General features: G+C 31.5%; 2 protein-coding genes across 6 annotated transcripts; both read left to right on the plus strand.

Moving 5' to 3' along the window:
• Nucleotides 1-691: 691 nt before the first annotated feature.
• Nucleotides 692-8756, plus strand: LOC145574980 (uncharacterized protein At4g26450-like). Of its 5 annotated transcripts, none has more exons than XM_081632884.1 (6): nt 692-965; nt 1459-3063; nt 3283-3469; nt 4105-4159; nt 4795-4886; nt 8229-8756. In XM_081632884.1, exons 1-5 carry the CDS (start codon nt 961-963, stop codon nt 4848-4850), a joined length of 1908 nt encoding a protein of 635 aa, XP_081489010.1. In that variant the 5' UTR covers nt 692-960; the 3' UTR covers nt 4851-4886; nt 8229-8756. The 5 variants fall into 5 exon arrangements, 3 of the variants coding, with proteins under 3 accessions (XP_081489010.1, XP_081489008.1, XP_081489009.1); XR_014098234.1 differs by having other exon boundaries at nt 693-965; nt 4105-4183; nt 4792-4886; XR_014098235.1 differs by having other exon boundaries at nt 693-965; nt 4105-4183.
• Nucleotides 8757-14430: 5674 nt separating this feature from the next.
• LOC145574981 (pirin-like protein) lies at nt 14431-18164 on the plus strand. The gene is made up of 6 exons (XM_081632886.1): nt 14431-14642; nt 14871-14920; nt 15026-15064; nt 15216-15244; nt 16773-16939; nt 17092-18164. The coding sequence occupies exons 1-6, from the start codon at nt 14524-14526 to the stop codon at nt 17585-17587; spliced, it is 900 nt and encodes a 299-aa protein (XP_081489012.1). The 5' UTR covers nt 14431-14523; the 3' UTR covers nt 17588-18164.
• Nucleotides 18165-19831: the final 1667 nt, after the last annotated feature.

Raw genomic sequence — 19831 nt, forward strand, 5'->3', positions numbered from 1 at the left:
ACTAAAAACAAGTCTAACTTTTAATTATTTCTAAATAATACAAACTTTGAGGGATATCCGCTTTAAACAAGTTATTTTACCTACAACTTATTTAGCCGGTTAATTTTTTTATTTATCTTATAAAGTTGTTCAATAGTTTTAAAAAAATAATACAATGTCACGTGTTCAAAGTTTGTATTATTCAAAATAATTAAAAGTTTGACTTATTTTGACGGATTGCTCAAAATTTGTATTATTTTTTAACAATTTTAGTGAGTATTTATTTGTTTACTCTTATAAAGTACTCGTAAATAAAAGAGAAAAAATATCTCCCAAAAAATAAATTCGAAACCCATTAAGGGGGTGTTTGGCTCAAGCATATTAGGTATAAGGTATGGGTTTGGAATGACCAAAACCCATACCTTGTGTTTGTTTCTTGAAATTTCATTTTTCAAACCCATACCTCAAACCCCCAAGGTATGGGTTTTTGAAACCCAAGGGGGGAGGTGGGTATGGCTCATACCCATACCTTTAGATTTAAAATTAAAGGAAAACTATCATTCCTAGATAAAAACCAAACACATGAAATCAAGTATCAAGTTCCAACCCCATACCACCCAGGTTTCATTCCTCATTCCAGACCCATACCATTGTTTGAACCAAACGCCCCCTAAAAATCCCCATAAAAAGAAATTATAAATTAAGAAAATTAAGAAAAAAATTCTACCACATCAGTCAATCCTTCTTCTTCAACCTAATTACCCACTTTCTCTCTCCTCCAGAATTCTGCATATTTTTCAGTGGGAGTCTTATTTCTTTTTTTGATGATTTGATTTTAATTCATCCCTTTTTATTACTCCAGCTGCTGATTTTTCCACTTTAATTAGCTGGGTTTTCTCTTCTTGATTTTAATGGGAATTTGATAGTATTTTGAAGACATTTCAAGTTTGAAGCTTCTTTCTTGATTTTATAAGATCAAAGATGAGGTAAATTTTTATTTTTTTTAAAATTGTTTGCATCTAATTTGATGTGGGTATTCTTGATTTTACTTTGTTTTAACGCTAATTTGGTATTTTTTTTTGTGATTATTGATGCATAAATTCAAATTATATTCTGGGTATTTCAGATTATTCCATTTCTTTCATTTTTTCGATATTCCCAACCAATTTTAATTTTGGTCAATATATTGCTAATTTTTGTGTGATATCTGCCATTTAATGTTGCTTCTCCAAAATTAGGTCAATTAATTGTTGTTGATGATGTGATATTGAACCTTCAAAGTATCCCAGATCATAATATTGTTTTCGGATTTGCCAATATTTAGTGTAGTGATTATAAGCTTGATTGTTGTATGCCAACCTTTGATTTAGAGGCATTGGAAAACAGGTTTTTTAAGGGTTAAAATTTGTGTTTCCAATTTGAGAAAGAGCAGTTTGTAATATGGTTTTAGTGTATGTTAATATGTGTGAATGGATGCAGGTCTAATATGACAGGATCAGGGTTTTACAACTCAGAACCACGAAACTTCAATCGTGGTTTTGGGCGTGGGGCGCCGAGATCATTTCAACCACCTCCGCATCATCCATCACCGCAGCCATCTCGTAAAGGCGATCTTTTCATTGAGGCTGGTAAATTAGCAGTCGATTATTTGGTTTCGCGTGGATTGTTGTCCTCAAATGTGGTGTCTGGAAAATGTCAGAATGGCAGTTTGAAAAACAATTTAGTGGAATTACAGGATCTTCGTAATTCGTTAGATAGGGATAGTAGTAGAAGGTCCTCGACTGATTTGGATCTTACCATGTCAAGAAATAACTCAAGGGAGAGGAGAAGACTTGGACCCTTTAGGAGTTATAGTTCTGACTGGAGCCGTGAGAATGAAAAGGAAGAATCGTTGAGTGAAGAAGCTGTTCCTTCAAGGACCATGGAAGTTGATAATGATACATTTCACAAGGATACTACCAATGATACGGATGTCGTTCAGAATTCTCATTTAGCTGAGCCTGCTCTCAAAGATGATAGGCAAAGTGAGTTGCAGGATGAGATTGCAAAGGGATGTTCTCTTGGTGATTTAGAATCAACGGTGAATTCTTTGGTCCAAAACAAGGATGATAATGAGGTAGTGAAAACTTCTGATGCAGTGAACAATGTGTTTGAGGAGACTAAACCTGGCACTGAGAATTATGACAAGGAGAAAGATACTGTTGTGGACAACATGGTTATTCAGCAAGGTGAAGAAAAGAGAAATGCTTCTCCTTTGATGGGCAGCAACCCAGACAGCGATCCTCTTCTGTTCAGCAAGGAGAACAATGTCACTGAGACTGGACCTGATTCTCTTGACTGCCAGAAATATGAAACCATGAATGGTTCGGAAGAGATTCCTAGTTCCAAGTCCCTTGATGTATCTGATCACTCTTTCAGTGATGCAGGAGCTATGAGCCCTACATACCCTGCTGATCAGCAAAAATTCGTGGAATCTCTGCCTTTTACTGATAAAACATTTTCTTATGAACAAAAAACTAGTGAATTACCTGAACTTGGGATGTGCAGTTCTATTGCTAAAGATAGAGGTGAGAAACGACCCATGGAGATGGATCATATGATGGAGGGAGCAAAGAAAGCTAAGCAACAATGGCTTTCTGTTGCTCAAAGTGATGAGTACACGCAGCTCTCAGGTCTGAGGGACAAGAATTCTGTTTCACCTGTAAAAAGGGCCGTTAACATTTTTAATGTGTCTGCCAGTCAGGAGAGCTTTCCCAATGTCTCATTGCCTCTGAAAGGGGGTGTAGAATCCGATTTAAATCAAGGAGAGAAGCAGCTGCTCTCAAACTCATTTAAAATTTGCGACCTCAACCTTATGGAAGCCTCTGATATGCATGAGAACCATGAAGTTCCTGCTTTGTTGTATCCCTCAATTCAAGGTTCCAGTCGAGAGTTACCTGTTGATATCGATTTGTCCATTAGGAACAGTTGCAGTTTAACTAATGAATTCAATGGCTCTGGATCAGTGAGAAAAGATATTGAAATAATTGATTTGGAAAGTACATCTTTGGAGGGATGCAAAAGCTCAAATACATCCATGAAAAAGTAATGTTATTCCCATGGCCTTTTTCTTTCTTTCCACCTATCACTTTTCTTTTTTCATTGTGATTTTTTCAAACACCCCACCCCCCCTCCTTCCCCCCAGCTAAAAAGCATTATGTGTGTATTTTTAGTATCCTTAATTTGATATTGCATCATCGTTGCATGTGAAGCCATAGAATTATGTGTTGATGAGATGTTTGCTTATTTTTCATCAATGAGCAGTACTGAAGCTGGCATCACAAGCATGGAGGGCTTTCAAAATCCACAGAATGCTACTGAGAATCCTGATGGTCAGGATGGGTATGGGTTCATGATCTCAGAGTTGCTTGGTAATGATGTCCCAAATTGTTCTTCAGTTCAGCCCGATATGAATTCTTTGCACAATGGCATGGGCCTTAATCATGGCGAGGTACAACTCCTGATTTTTGTAATATTGTTTGATCTCATTATGTTATTTTACTCCGTAATTGTTACCTTTGTATTGGAATGTCCCTTTTCATGTGGGTGTTAGATTTGTTGGGGACTAGATGGTCGTTGTGGAACAAAACAGAATAAGAGATGCAAACTGGGGACGTCCTGCTTTGAATATAATAATGTATTTATGTATGCTTAGTGACTACCAATATACCTGTATAGAAGTTGTATAAAGTTGATATACAAATAATTTAAACCCTTCTGAATAGGCTGTTGTTGGGGGTGTCTTTCTCCCATCTCCCTCTAGATGGCTTTGTGTGTGAAAATGGGTATTGAGGACTAATTGCCCAGGCTAGCTGTTGCTAAGATTATTTGACCACTTCCTATTCCATGAAGATTTGGAATGAATATATTTTATCTTGGTGCTTCGATTGATAGCTTATTTTTCCAGCATTATTTATTAACTTTGGTAATTGGTGATATTTATGTGTAAAAAAATAATATAGCAGAAAATATGCTACCCTATACCGAGTGTTTTGCTTTGCTGTATTAAGAATATACACTTTAGTTATTTGACTGACCTCTTCTATAATTAGTTTTGGCTAATAATTTTGGTGTTGATTATTGCAGGCAATGTTCAGTGAAGATGATCCAATCTACATGTCCTTGGGAGAAATTCCTCTAAGTATGCCAGATATTTAAATTGCTGGTATTATTGTTTTCTTATATGTAGAAGCATTTAGCTTAATCCATCTGAATCCCAAGCTGCTCCCTGGACAAATAACTTGAATTTGCAGGGACCCTTACCTTTAGGTTTGGATTTTTAGTAATACTCTTTTCCGATGCTAGGAATCTTTAGCACTTTAGAGTCTGGCTTTGACTTTTTTGATCATCGCTGCTTGACCTTTTTTGTAGGCACACCATTTTTACTCGTATACACTTGTTCAATAACCCATACTCTGAAGATAGAAAGTTTATGACTCTTTCGTAACCACTTAGTGATCCTGTATGGCTGTGCCCATTGTATACCTATCCTCCCCACCTCCATCCCACCTACCCCTCAACAACAAGAAAAGCATTAGTCCCAAAATGATTCCCCACCCCCACCCCCACCCACCCTAAAATAAAATAAATAAATAAATAAATAAATAAAGAAAGAAATGGCTTGGGGAGCAATTCTCGGGAAAGCTTATTCTGAGAGGCTCTAGAATTAGCTGAGTGTCTTGCTGCTTCACCTGTTAGGCTTCTTTTGTTGTTTTCTTGGGTTAATAGTATTTGTTGATGGCTGGCATTTTATGGTTGAAACTCGGTTTGCAGCAGGTCTTTTACATGCATGGGAGCAGCCTACACAAGAGAGAAATCCTTTTGAACTGTAGCTTAATAATATGAGATGCAAATAACGCTGTAATCAGGTAATCTGCCTCTTTACTTCATAACCTTGTATGTAAAAATGTTGAGTCTCTTGGGAGTTCATATTTTACTGAATCAAACAATTTGCTACATATGAATCTAATACAAATATAAATGACATTTTGTTGATAGTTCTGGTCACAAGAAGCTAGGGTGCTTATACTGCCATGCTAGTTATTTTGGGGCTTCGCTTGCTTAATTCATGGACATGTTTGTCAATCCACTAAGTGTTCAGTAGCTACTTGTTAGTTGTTTAGAGTTTCTTATAAGTCAGATAATTAGATCATACTTTTTGGGCCAATTGACCATATTGGTATAAAAGTTAACACCCTTGTAACAGATTGGTATAAAAGTTATTGCCGGTGACAGATTGGTATATTAGTTAACAAATTCCGACATTTACCCCTATTTTCTCGACGGAGTATATGCTTATGATACATGCGCTTATTTTTTAGTGCTAATAACTTTTATCTGACATTTTTTTTCTTCTTTTCTCTACTTTTTATATTAATTTTAAAAGATTATGAAGTAAAAATCCCAAAAAAAATGAAAAGCCAATTGTGAGAAAGAAGCTAGGGGAAAATGAATAGGAAAGCTTGAGCAAAGGGATATAAGCTTGAATTTATCGAGGGCATTGGTCTTTTTTTTTTTTTCGCTTATTATACTGTTGATTTACAAAGTTGTGGGTATAATTAAGCAAATGAATTAATAATGAAAGTTAGGGTCTACTAAGTAATTGGTTTTTAAATTAAATAAATAATATTGAGATTTTTATTTATCTTTTTAGTTGTTTAGGGATTTTATTATTTAGTTCTTTGGGGTTTTTATTATTTAGTTTTTTAGGGTTTTATCGCTTGATTGATTCATCAAAGTTATTGTATTAAATTTAATTATTTTTACTAATGCTTATTCAATGGTGTAATTAAATTTAAGGTGATATAACTATTCATAAAATAAATTATTGATAGGTTTCAAAAAAATAAAATAAAATAAATTATTGATAAAAAAGAAGAAATAATTTTATTTTTTTTTTTTTTTTTTTTTGTATAAGAAAAAAAAATAAATAATTATTGGTAATTTTAGGTGGGAGGGAAGAGGGAAAAATTATTATTTGGTGTTGAATAAGTATATTATGATAATAATTAAAACAAATTAGTGTTGAATAAGTAGATTGCAAAAGTAATTAAAACAAATTATTGTTGAAAACATAGTATGCAACACGCTCTTTCATCCGATGAAATAGAGTAAATGTCGCTATTTGTTAGCTTATATACCAATATGTCGCCACATGTTAACTTTTATACCAATATGTCGCCGGCAATAACTTATATACCAATCTGTCACAAGGTTGTGAGCTTATATACCAATATGTTCAATTGGCCATACTTTTTGTGCCATAGTGGCAATCACCATAGCTCCTAATTCATGCTGCTGATACACTGGTTGAGAGGCAAATGACTAAATTCTTTTTACAGTTTTGGGTTGATAGGAGTCCTGTACAATTCTTCTACTCAGACTCTGGTACTGCTCTCAGACTCACCTATTATGTTTTGGTCCTGAAAGAGCATATAAGTGTAAAGTGTCCATAGCCATTCAGATGGCGAAGATCTGACACATACTTCAAATTGAAGAGTCTGATTTTTGTGTTTCAGTGTTACGAAAGCTCACTCTAGACTTATAATTTAAGTTTTAACTCCTGTGATGAAAGTACTTAGGGACAGGCTTAAAAACTCTATGCTTGTATGAAGTCGCAGTTATATGGCAAGATTGTGGTCTTGTACCAATTTGAAAATGGAAAAACTCTCTTTTCTCATCTTGAAATGTGGGGTTTTCAACTGATGACGATTGATTGTGGCACTGAAGCAATTGTCTTGGTCCAAGTTGGCCTAAAAATAAAGCATAAAATGAGAATAGTTTAGTGTAAAATCTAAGTTCCTTGTTACCTTTTGCAAAATTTCTTGAGAAGCTTTGGGTTGTGTATAACTATATATTGATGGTGATAAATAGAGCACTCGAGATTATCAGTTTACAGTTTAGGGTTGGTAGGAGACCTATGTAATTCTTTCTTCTAAACGTAGTGGGTTTATACTCTAGAGACTTTTTGAAGCTAATTTCATTTCACTCTATCACTTGCTGCTTGTTTGTTATGTGGGATTCAATTATTGTTCGAGAGGGGTATAATAAAAAGGAAAATTTGTCAAAAAAAACCTTTTAAATGCCACATTTTGTAAGAAAAAACCTTTTAAAAGGATCTTTGTTAAAAAAAACCACCACGATCACTTTTTTTGTTTAATGAAACCTCTCCCCTCTTTTCCGGCATTGACTCGAATTTTCAGGCGTTACCCCTTATTTTCCCTACTTACACCCAACTCTTTTTATATTTGCACTCCCTAGTTTTATTTCTCTCTTATTTTCCCTCAAAACTTACTGCCCCCTATATTTCTCTCCTTCCTCCATGGATGCTCTCCTCTCTCTCCTTCCTCCATGATTACTTTGCTCTACAATCACATCAATTTGGATTTCTATCTCTCTGTCCTTTGGTGCAAGTCATTAATGTTGCTACAGTAAACTAAGGTAAAGGTGCAAGTCATTAATGTTGCTACAGTAAACTAAGGTAAGTGTTAATAATTCATCAAATTGTTACTACAAGTAGTGTAAAAATTGGGGCTTTGAACTCACTTAATTCTTCACTATGTAAAGTCACATCCGTAATAATTCTTCACCATTGTACCTGCAAAATTAGCAACAACAACACAACTATTGGAGAACAAAAAACAACGCACAAGAAGAGAAGTATTAGAGAAGAGAGAAGAACGCGAGATTGAGTACTACATTGGTGAAGTAAGCACTACAATTGTGGAAGAAATAGATTAAGAACCTTAATTTACCTTTCAATTGATTTGATTTGGGGGAGATTTGCCCTAATTTTTCATTGGAGTGATTTGGGGAGGCTTGCCCTAAGTTTAATTACCCAACAATAAGCTGCAAGTAGGTAAAATAAAGGGTCAACGCCTAAAAAATCGAGTCAATGTCGGAAAAGAGAAGAGAGGTTTCATTAAACAAAATAAGTGATCGTGGTGGTTTTTTTTAACAAAGATCCTTTTAAAAGGTTTTTTCTTACAAAATGAGGCATTTAAAAGGTTTTTTTTGGACAAATTTTCCTAATAAAAATCTTTAGAAATGGAAACTTTGACATGACAATTTTCCTATGAACTATACTTGCCTTCTTGAACTAAGAATTATTTTTGTTTGATGTATGCTCGTAATTATACTTTTACAAGCTCATACATGCATTTCTGTAAACTAATGCGGTTTCTCCTTGTTTTCTTTTTCTTCTGTGATAGGGTACCTGCATGCTGCAATCACTTGTGTGAAAGTCCGTTAAGATAATGAGATTTCGTAGTCACAGATTGCAATTATCCTCATACTGTTACTAGCTGTGTAAAAACACATTGTACTGGAGGATATTGCTTGCCCGAGGTACCCTGGAAATCATAGAAGGTTCCTGTGTTCAGGACAAAGACCTCCTTTTTCCAACCTCTGAACATGGTGTGCCGTTCTGAATTAGATTTAGCCATCATTTAGATGTTTTTACAAATTTATGTGTAGCCTCAATAAGCACCATTTTCAAATGCAATACCAGTGTGTGTGTGTAACAGTATGGCATATTGTAATGTATATGCGCATTTGCCACGAGCATTGCGTACGAATGAGTGGAACTGCACCCATGTTTAAAGGAGTGTTACCAGTTATGAAGGTTTTATCGAAATTAGAGAAGCAAAACCAATTTGTTGTTCATGTAGAGGAAGATGAGTCTTGTAGAAAACACTTTTCTTATATTTGGGAACAATACTATAGTTATATTTGCTTCATCTTATCTTCAGTCAATTATACTACCTCCGGTTCTTATTACTCACAACAAGGAATTTTTTATGTCTCACAACTAATACTCTTTTGTTGCGAGTAATAAGAACCGAAGGTAGTAGCTTATTTCTAATACTCTTACACTTGGAGATGCGTGTATTAATTCACCTAACTTCATCTCTACTTTAGCTTGCTACAAAAAGAAAATTTTGAAATTATACCCCTCTAAATAAGCGAAGCAAAAAAAAAAAAAAAAAAAAAAAAAAAAAAAAAAAAAAAAAGAAGAAGAAGGGGGACCTTGTGATCTAGTCATCCATCATTCTCTTCAGTCTCCGAATTTGTTATATTCCCTTCGTTTCTATTTTTGTTCTCAATATTTAGTTCTCACTTCTGAAGTTGTGTCCAATGATCGCATATTATACTCTTACCCTCTAACGTCATTTGGAGTGACAAAAAAATTAAAATGATTAAACATGTTACGTATGTGCTCCCTATATACAAGTTTACTCTTTTCTCAAAAAAATATATACAAGTTTACTCTAGGAAACGGTTAAGCTACCCTAAAGTAGTGTTACTAAGGGCCTGTTCACATTTACTTAATTTCAGTTCAATTCAGTTCAGCTCCAATCAGTTCAGTTCAGTTCAGCTTCTAATTTCCCTCTCTCATAAAATATTCATTTCAGCTCGGTTCAGTTCAGCTTAGTTCATTAAATGTGAACAGCCCCTAACTCGAAATCAATATTAATGTCTCATCTCGCTATTTAAATATTAAGCTTTCCTAAAGTAGGTTACTAACTCGAAATCAATATTAATATCTCATCTCGCTATTAAATTATTAAGCCTCCTTGAAATGAATATTAATATCTCATCTCGCTATTTATTTTTCACGCTTTTCACATGACAATAACAAAATATTATAAGCATGTCTCGTATTATAATCTTGCCAAAGCTTTAATATCCTCAATTGTTTCTTTTATGAGACGTGTACAAAATTTATTGAGCCATTATATTAAGGCAAAAGCTAATGAGCGCCCCGAGGCGTTAGATAAGAGAATTAAAAGTGAAAATATTAAAGTAAAACTAACATTAATTACACCGAACGACGCGTGATTTTGTCATGCATTCCTAACTTAATACTCTTTCAACCAATAAAATTATTCATTAACTAACGCCCCGGGGCGCTCATTAGCAAGATCCTTATATTAATTAGAATTTGTAACAGTCAATATGTTATTGCATGACAGTTACTCTTAGCCAGCTAGTAGTTAAGTAAACATAATAATCTTAAGTAGCTCATACTATTAGCTTAATTTAGACCAAACACATATTGCTTGGATCATAATTATGTCATCCAACGGCTAATTGTTCTATACTTGTATCATGCTTTTGTGTAGATGACATCAGTAATGTATCATGACATTTTAGCTGCTGCCGTTTTTATCCATTAAATTAGTGAGTACCCACTATTTTATCAGATAACTTTGTAATTATTTTGCTTGATTAATACAAATTGACATACAACTGGATGATTATGACCCACTAAGTGTAAATACAAGTACATTATAATTTATTAACGAAATCTTGGCCTTATGGTTAACTTTAATTTGAAGGTCTGTGTACAATAGGTAGCAGATTTAAATATTCTACCACGTACTTAATTCTAGGTACACGGTTTTTTGTGAATTTTAAAATTTTTATACTTTAAATGTGACACTTAAAATATGAATTCGAATCTTTTATTTTATTTTATTTTATTTTATATATATATTTTTTAATCTTGTCCTATAACAATCAACTTTAAAATTTAAATGAGTGAATCAGAGTAAGAAAACCTAATGAGGCAGGGAATCTATTACAAGCACACAAATAGACCATGGTTTTCATACAGTGTTAAAATAAAAGCATATAACGACTTATATCAAATCGTTGAATGATAATATGATATGAGAAAATCAAAGTCATATCTTGTTATATTTTCATATTTTTACTCTAAGAATCTTTGAAATAGTAATAGTCCTATATTTCTCTACTAACATATTACGCCGTCTTAGTTATATCAGTGTATGTCTACATTGAAATCAGCAAAGTAATCAAATTATTCAAATATAATTATGTAATTATGTACCGTATTTTCATAGGTTGGCAACAAAGAAGGATAGATATTTATATTTTACAAAAACTCAAAAAAAATTAAGACTAAAAAATCATCATGCTTAGATCACCAATACGTGAATCACCTTTGTTTGCATGCACAAATTGTGATTTGTTTTAGCTTGTTCCTCAATTGCCACAATTGGTAATCCCTCTGTCCCATAATACATGACACAGTCAAAATATTACACACATACCAATGCATTAATTTGACTTTATTTTTATATAATTAAATATCAATGAAAATTATTTTAAAAAATATATCATAAAACTTTATATATTGAAACCTATAGAGCAACATACTTTATGATAAAATATACTTTTATTACGTCAGTAAAAAATCATGGTTAAACTTAATGCATTAATAGTGAAAAAAAAAAGTTCAACGTTTCATGTATTATGGGACAGAGGAAGTACTATTTTTTTTAATTTATTTTTCAACCATGCAAAAAAAGGAAAAAAAAAATTAAGTAATTAAGGGCATATTCGCATTTACTGAATTAAGTTGAACTGAACTGATTGGAGCTGAACTGAACTGAATAGAGCTGAAATGAATATTTTATTAGAGAAGGGAAATCAAGAATTAGAGTAAATTGAACTAAAGTGATTGCAGATGAAGTGAACTGAATTGAAATTAAGCTGAAATAAATGGTCCCTAAGTATATGAATGGTAGGTATTAAAACATTTTACCATCCAATGATCCAAAAAAAACTGTCATAATACATTGAATAGAGACATGAGTGAATAAACAAATATTATAATAGTACAACATGCATAAGCATTTCATCACATAAGTGTATTTTAAAAATATGGATAAGTCGCAATGTGCATGAAACATCCATACATATATACCTTCTTCAAGTTTAGATCGTGTGACAGTCAATATTTTCTTCATTCATTCAATTAATAATCTCCCTTCTTGCTTCATTCTATTATGATAATACTAACTTTGTCAAACTTGTAGTTTGACATTAATACCACTTGAAAAGATCGAAATAAGTGAAAAAAAACTAATACATTGTCAAAGAAATATTGTTAATTAATTAGCTAAGGAAAGAGTTATCTACAATTAATTAAACTTTTATAATAGTCGACTATTCTTCGGATTCACGTGAGACAATTCTTCTAATCACATGCAATTGATTAGGAAATGGGGAAGAGAGAATCTAAGACTGATCAAACACCACTTATAAAATGAATGATGATGCTTGGTTAATGTCATTCTGATGCACAATTAAACAACTTATTAATAAACACAAAATTCCTTCAAAAATTAGAAATAAAATTATTCATAAGAAAGTTATTAAATGAACAATAACCATCCTTAATTCATCAAAATGAGCAATAAGCAAAAAATATATATTGGCTGCATCATGCGCCCGGATGTACAAATTGGTGTAATATTTATGGAACATAAGAAGTATGTTTTACATCTTTTTCTATTGATCATTTGTATAATCACGATTACTCCCTTCAGTACTTCATTTCTAGCTTCTTTCCATAAATTTGAAGGAAAGCTTTCTATATGGTGCTTAGATTAAGTCTTTTTCAAAGGAAGGACAATCAACATATACATTTTCTTTCTATACTATACTAGTACTTAGGGAAAAAAGGAAAAAAAAAAAAAAAAAAAAAAAAAAAAAAAAAAAGTCATTTCAAAGTGACGAGAACAATCAAGAATTAGATCACCTTAACATGGTATCAGAGCCAACGTGATACAAAGGTCACGGGTTCGAATCTCATCCACCCCCCACTTTCAAGTGGAATATTAAGCGCAGGGTATGAGGAGGGCCCATGCTGCATCCACACTTCTAGCCCAACGGGCTCTTGTGTGAGGGGGCGTGATAGAGTATAAAACATATTCCTGGGCCTCAACTATAAGCTTAAGCTTTTGGTTGAGTTGGTCCACTAACATGACCAAATATATTTTTGAACTATTTTCAAATTCAATTGTTAAAAAAGATGAGAGTGAATGAGTTTTAAATTTAATCATATATGGAAATTAGTAAATTACACATACATTTGCAATGAATTGAGGGGAATTCCACCGGCATGAATGTTTGACTATGACTACCTTATCATCACATTATTAGTGGGACCAATTTAGGAGTTATGGATCTTTCTAAAGCCATGTATGTGCCTTTTCCACCTTAGATTTTTTTCTTTTCCCTTCCCTTAAAATGCTGGCATATGCATGGTCTCATCAATCAAAATATTTCCATGGACCAACCCTACATTCAAGTTATCAACATACCAAGCATTTATACTCATGTATATAGTTCTTATCAAATAATGTAGTTGATGGACCTTCTCCTTACCATAAAATAAAAATTATATTCAAAATTTAGGATATTTATGCTATTTTCAATAATGTTGTCATGTCGTCAATTTATTATACGTGCAAAACTATATAGGTTTGTAGAGCTATATAAAGATTCACAAATCAACAAGCTTCATTCCTAAATGTAGCCATTAATTTAGGGTTTCATGCTTAGCTCATTACCTTCTTCCTTCTTTCGTAAATTCATCCTTTGAAATTTCATGTTGGCTAATGAAAAACTTATATATACTATTAATATATGATCTTTAATAATATTTTAATTAGTAAAAAATAATACAAATTAAAGATGATAGTTTAATAGTATATTTTTAAATCCGTTAAAAAAAAGTATACTTTAAAATGAATCTACTCAATTGCATAATTATATTTCCATCGCACATAAATCACATAAGATGATTAAAGAATAATACTTTTTCAGTTTCTTTTTGCTTTCAACACTTTATATTCATTGTTCTTATATACATAATTTTGAAGCGATTTGATGATTTAGAGCCTGTTTTAATTTACTGAACTGAACTGGACTGATTGGAGCTGAATTGAACTGAACCGAAATGAATATTTTATGACAAAAGAAAATTAGGAATTGAACTGAACTGATTAGAGGTGAACTGAATTGAACTAAACTAAACTGAATTGAAATTAAGCTGAAAAGAACAGACCTTTAGTGTTAAGAAAAATAGTCATGCAACTGAAATACTCAATTTATACTTTTACTAAATCAAATTTATGTTGTTTTTTCTTAAAAAAAGAATGAGAAAGTATATACTTGTATAAGACTGTGTTACATCACTTCTGATTTTATTTTATTTTATACGAAATATGAATTTATCTAAACTAAACAACCCAACATTTAATTCAAGGAATAAGGAATTGTATCAAGTCATAAAATGTCACATATACATATAAAAACAAAATTATAAAAGTTGTTCATGATTCTCATGTTTATATAAACATCACATATACGTTATGCTGACGTAATCCAAAAGTGTTAAAGATTACCTAGGGAGGCAAGGAAGCTCTCTAGTAGGCCAGTTTATGGGACCCACTTCCAAGTTTCCTTTCTATTGACTAAATTAATTAATTAAATAAACTACTATACTGTTGAATCTGATTAACGAACTTCCCTTATTATAAATACATGCATTCAAATTCTAGTTTCTATTTCATTTTCTAAGTTTAAGATATTTTAAACATAACATTTCAAGAAGGAAAAAAAAAAAAAAATACTCCCTTGATTCATCCCATAAAAAAAGTATCCATTTCTCACATTTTACGGGAAAAGATGGTTGATACAGATATCTCCAATAATGTTATTGATGTTCCACGTCCTATTGTTAGGAGGTTTCAAGCTAGGCCTCAACGTGAAGGTGTTGGTGCTGTTGTACGAAGAAGCATTGGCCGGTAAGCTTAAATTATTATCCTCTGATTATTAGCTTTTGTATTTTTCGACATGATTCAAGGACGGTTTGTGTAGGATCAAATGGGTTTAACTTATTTAAAGTTAAATATGTTCGACCAAGGTTACTAAAAATACAATAAAACCCGTTTGCATCATTAGGCTTTATTTGAAGATACATATATTTCGATCAACTGTTTGGCTTAATGGGTGTTTTTTTTTTTTATTTTCAGGTTTGAGCTCAAGTACTTTGATCCTTTCATAGTTTTGGATGAATTCTCAGGTGGGTTATTAAATTTTTTGCTAATATTTGTTTTAATTTGCTTAATTTATAGTAATGGATTGTATTTTAGTGACATTGTTATTATTTGTACTGTTATTTCTGCAGTTTCTGCTCCTGCTGGATTTCCTGATCATCCACACAGAGGTTTGTTCTCTAACATTCAATATTCAGCTTCATGATAAATAAGTAATTTTCAGATTATTTTTTCAAAATATATAAAAAAAATAATTAAATAAGATTTATATGTCATATTAATATTGCTAACAGTAAATTCTATGTTCTGTTTTAATTACAGGGTTTGAGACAGTAACTTACATGCTACAGGTAAATTTTATAATTAATCTTGTTTCATTATACAAGTAGTACGTATATATTCAAGTTAGGTGAAACTTCCTTCTTTCTTCTTATTGTGAATCTTCCCATCTTAAACAAGATTAGTAACAAACTATATATATTAAATTAATGACTTCAACTTGAATTTTAAGCAATGATAATGCATTTTGACCAACAAAACTACCAAATTATAAGTTTGCTTTTTTTTTGCATTTTTATATTGCTATTGCATAGCTAATGTGATGACATGCTCACATGCTTAATACTTGAAATTAATGGTAAGTTTTAAGAAGTAAACTAAGATTTATCATAGTCGTGAACCTATAGATTTGACCACTATTATTGGCTTATCAAATACTTCGTGTTAATACTTAATATTTGGCAATAAAAAACAATTAGAAATGAATAAAATGTGATACTTAATAAATGGGGGGAAAAAATACACTATTTGTAATGAATAAGATGCCAAAGAAATCATATATCTCTGGACAATATAACAAATCAACTTAAGATTAGCTAATGCATCGATACATAACATATATGTATATATTGGGTTGAGAATGATCACACATAAGTTTTTACATGAAATATAAGATGTTACATCAGTAATTATGCTATTTATATATATTATATATGTTTCATATTATTTGGAACAAATAAGTATGTACTAACTCGTATATATGTATAAGTTGTCTAAGTTTTAAATGAATAAAAACGTAACATAGGCTTAATCAGTATTCTTAACAGATCAGGAATATGTTAAGAAACCACGAGTTAATTGGTGCTAATGTACATATGTCATTAGTGCTTGAAAAACATGTTTTTTATACTATGTTACTTTACATGAAACCATCATAAGTGACTAATACTATCATTAGAATAAGACCAAAGACTGCACTTTCTTGGGTTTCTTTTCAATTGAAAAATAGTACGTGTCCTCATTTGGGATACAAAAATCTTTCGAATATACGAAGTTGTTTCAACCACTATATTGTAAGAATTTGAGGATATATTAATTTAATTTGGATACAGCTAGATTTTGCTGTTGTTGTTGAGAAAACATGCTATCATATGCTTTAAATTTGGGAGCTAATATGATATGCACATTGTGCACCAACATTATTGCCTAGTGCTATCATGGTCCATGCTTCAACTCACAAAAAAAAGTGTGAATTTGAATTCCAAACCATTTAGATTTTCAGTAGTATGTAAACAAAATTAATCATTTCATGTGAATAAAACATATAATAATAATGTCACATAAGCTAGTGGTGATATGATCAAGCTGACTTTAGAAAATGATTAATAATGTCTAATGAGGTGACTTAATAAGTTAACACCAGAAGAGAGTTTGACCACTTACAATTTTGATGGTGTTAATTTAACACCAATTGGTATAAATGGATACCTTTCCTTACACTTAATCTTCAAATCGTGACAATCAGTCTCACTCAATCACATGTCGATTAATGTTTCTCTTTTCTTATCGAATGTATGTATTTGTTGTATGTGTGTATAGGGAGCTATTACACATGAAGATTTTGCTGGACATAAAGGAACTATAAATGCTGGTGACTTGCAATGGATGACTGCTGGAAGAGGGATAGTACACTCGGAAATGCCCGCAACACAAGGTGTTCAAAAGGGTTTGCAACTTTGGATAAACCTATCTTCTAAACACAAAATGTAAGAAACTTTTTATTTTATTATTACTATATTTTATGTTCAATTTGTGATTAATTACCACTATGATGATGTTGAACAAACTAATATTATACATTATTTAGATAGTTTTTAATTAAGTTATTAACAATTTATACTTTCAATATTTTTTTTAGGATTGAGCCGAGATATCAAGAAATACAAAGTAAGGATGTGATAGAAGCTGAGAAAAATGGGGTCAAAGTTCGAGTAATAGCAGGGGAAGCCCTTGGAAAAAAGTCACCTGTTTATACAAGAACACCAACTTTATACTTAGATTTTACTTTAAAGCAAGGAGCAAATCTTCAACAACCAATTCCAAGATCATGGAATGCATTTGTTTATGTCTTAGAAGGTGAGGGCATTTTTGGAAACTCAAGATCTTCACCTGTAACGGCCCACCATCTTCTTCTTCTTGGACCCGGTGATGGGCTAGTAGCTTGGAACAAGTCCACTAAACCTCTTAGGTTTATTTTAGTGGGTGGTGAGCCATTGGGTGAGCCATTGGTCCAATTGGGGCCTTTTGTCATGAACACACAAGAAGAGATTGATCAAACTCTTGAAGATTTTGATAATTGTGTTAATGGATTTGACAGAGTGAAGTTTTGGAAGTCTGAAGCAATGATTGACTGATAAAATTTATGCACTTGTTATATATCCCTATTTACTTACCTCGTTATGTATGCGGGAGTTATGACATGGGAAAAAAGAAGATTGAAAAAAAAAAAAAAAAAAAAAAAAAAATCAGCGGATAAATGTGAGGCCTAATCCAAGAGAAAAAGTTAAAGAAAAAAACTATTTTTGAAAAGAATATAGGGTAAGAAAATCGAGCCACATACCCCTAAAAGGAAAATGAGAAAAGTACGAAGATACGGTATTAAGGTTCACTTATTCTTTTTTATGGTAGCAAACCATTTGATTTAACACATAAATTAGATCGAAAATGAAAGATTTAGATAGAGATATCATTACACTCTCTAATAACTCCTTTTCTCTTATAAGTAGACATCGATTATGAGTAGTGAAGAGTATTATTTGAATTCTTCATAGTTTTTACATTGAAACATGATAGTGTTTATTCAAATAGCTTGTTTGGAACAAATTTATAACTGTGTAATGCTGCTTCTACTATGTAATTTAATGTATTTCTCTTAAAAATTATATCCTTTGTGTAATTTTTTCACCAAAATTGGCAGCCAATAATAAAATAAGAAAGCATTACAAGTGGAACTATGTAAAATTTCTCCTTTAGTTGGCTATTGTCTTTATTTCACTCTTTTAATTTTTGCATAATAATGGAGTACCTGTAACAACATTTTACAAAATTATGGAGTAGAACCCTAAAGTTTAACACGATTTGATCTCATGAAAAGGTCAACAAAATTATTAGCTTCAAAAAAATTAAATACATATTTATTAGTCAAATTAAATTATACAGGACTAACAGGAGCTCAATACTTTTCAAGTATTTTTCATTGACATCTTATGAATACCTCAACAACTTAGCAATAATCAAAATGGACAAACGTTACACACAACATAAAGTTTCAATTCATTAAAAAATTGAAATAAAGAGCTAAGTATAGTTTATAAAAACATCTCATCAAACAAATTAAATCATATTAATGTATAGTACATAATAAATTATCAAGCCCATAAGTTCTCCAATTGCCCATAAACCATCCCACATCCCATGCCCATCAAAATCAATAATTATATCCACAAATTGTTTAGATGTAATCATTATTATGGTCATTTGGGCTATAAAAATCCACATATTCTAAACTTCATTTTTCCAAATAAAAATTAAGACCATGCATTTTTTTATTTAATTACACGCGTACAAACATAATGATAGAATATGATAAATATTCTCGATATTATTCTATATAGAAGGATATATTTTGTTAATATTCTATAATTATCTTGTGAGATTTCCTAACGTGTTTAGGACTCATCTTTGTAACCCTGTATATATTTGATCAATGCAATGCACTCGAATCCGAGGAGTTTTCACAAATTCTAACACATAAAATGAGTACATAATATATTAAATCAATAACTAGGATATGAATACGACAAGTTAAGTATTATATGAATATATGGAGTAAGTGTTAAGTTCCTATGACTTAGGCCCCGTTCTCTTCATCTTATTTTTGCTGAACTGAAATTATTTTTACTGAAACAAAATTATATTTGCTGAACTTAAATTATTTTTTACTGAACTTAAATTAATTTTACTAAACTGAAATTATTTTTGCTGAACTGAAATTATTTTTACTGATTTTCTATTATAATTCTTCTTTAAGAAAACTGAATTTTACTGACCTGAAATTATTTTTACTGAACTGAACTTATTTTTACTTACTATTATTTTTTTAAGGTGAAGAGAACAAGGTCTTAAGGTTTATAGTTTTATCCGCCTAGTTAGCTTTTCTAATTATTTCCTCAATTAACATGCTAAGGTGTGTTGCAACTCATGCAAGTATAAAAAAAAAAAAAAAAAAAAAAAAAAAAAAAAAAAAAAAAAAAAAAAAAAAAAAAAAAATACATGTTTGTATAAAAGAAGATTTTATGAGTTTAACTTGATAAAATTTACTCACATATCTAAATGAGATCGATTAAAAAGAATTATTAATATGAATAAATCGAAATCAAAGTTTGTCAAAAAGATCAAATAAAAAAAAATATACAAATACAGGCTGTTTATTTGAAGGGATAAATGGAGCGATATGATTAATAATCCCTTGTATGTTGTATCTTACAATCTCTTGTTTGTTTAATGGAAATTGTTCTATCCCATGTAAAAGGAATAGGGATAAAATATAGAGTTATCCCTCTATTCTTATAACAGGGGGTAGATATAAGGTTTGGGGA

This window comes from Chenopodium album, chromosome 13 (genome assembly GCF_948465745.1).
Source record: "Chenopodium album chromosome 13, dcCheAlbu1.1, whole genome shotgun sequence".
Classification (NCBI taxonomy): Eukaryota; Viridiplantae; Streptophyta; class Magnoliopsida; order Caryophyllales; family Amaranthaceae; genus Chenopodium; species Chenopodium album.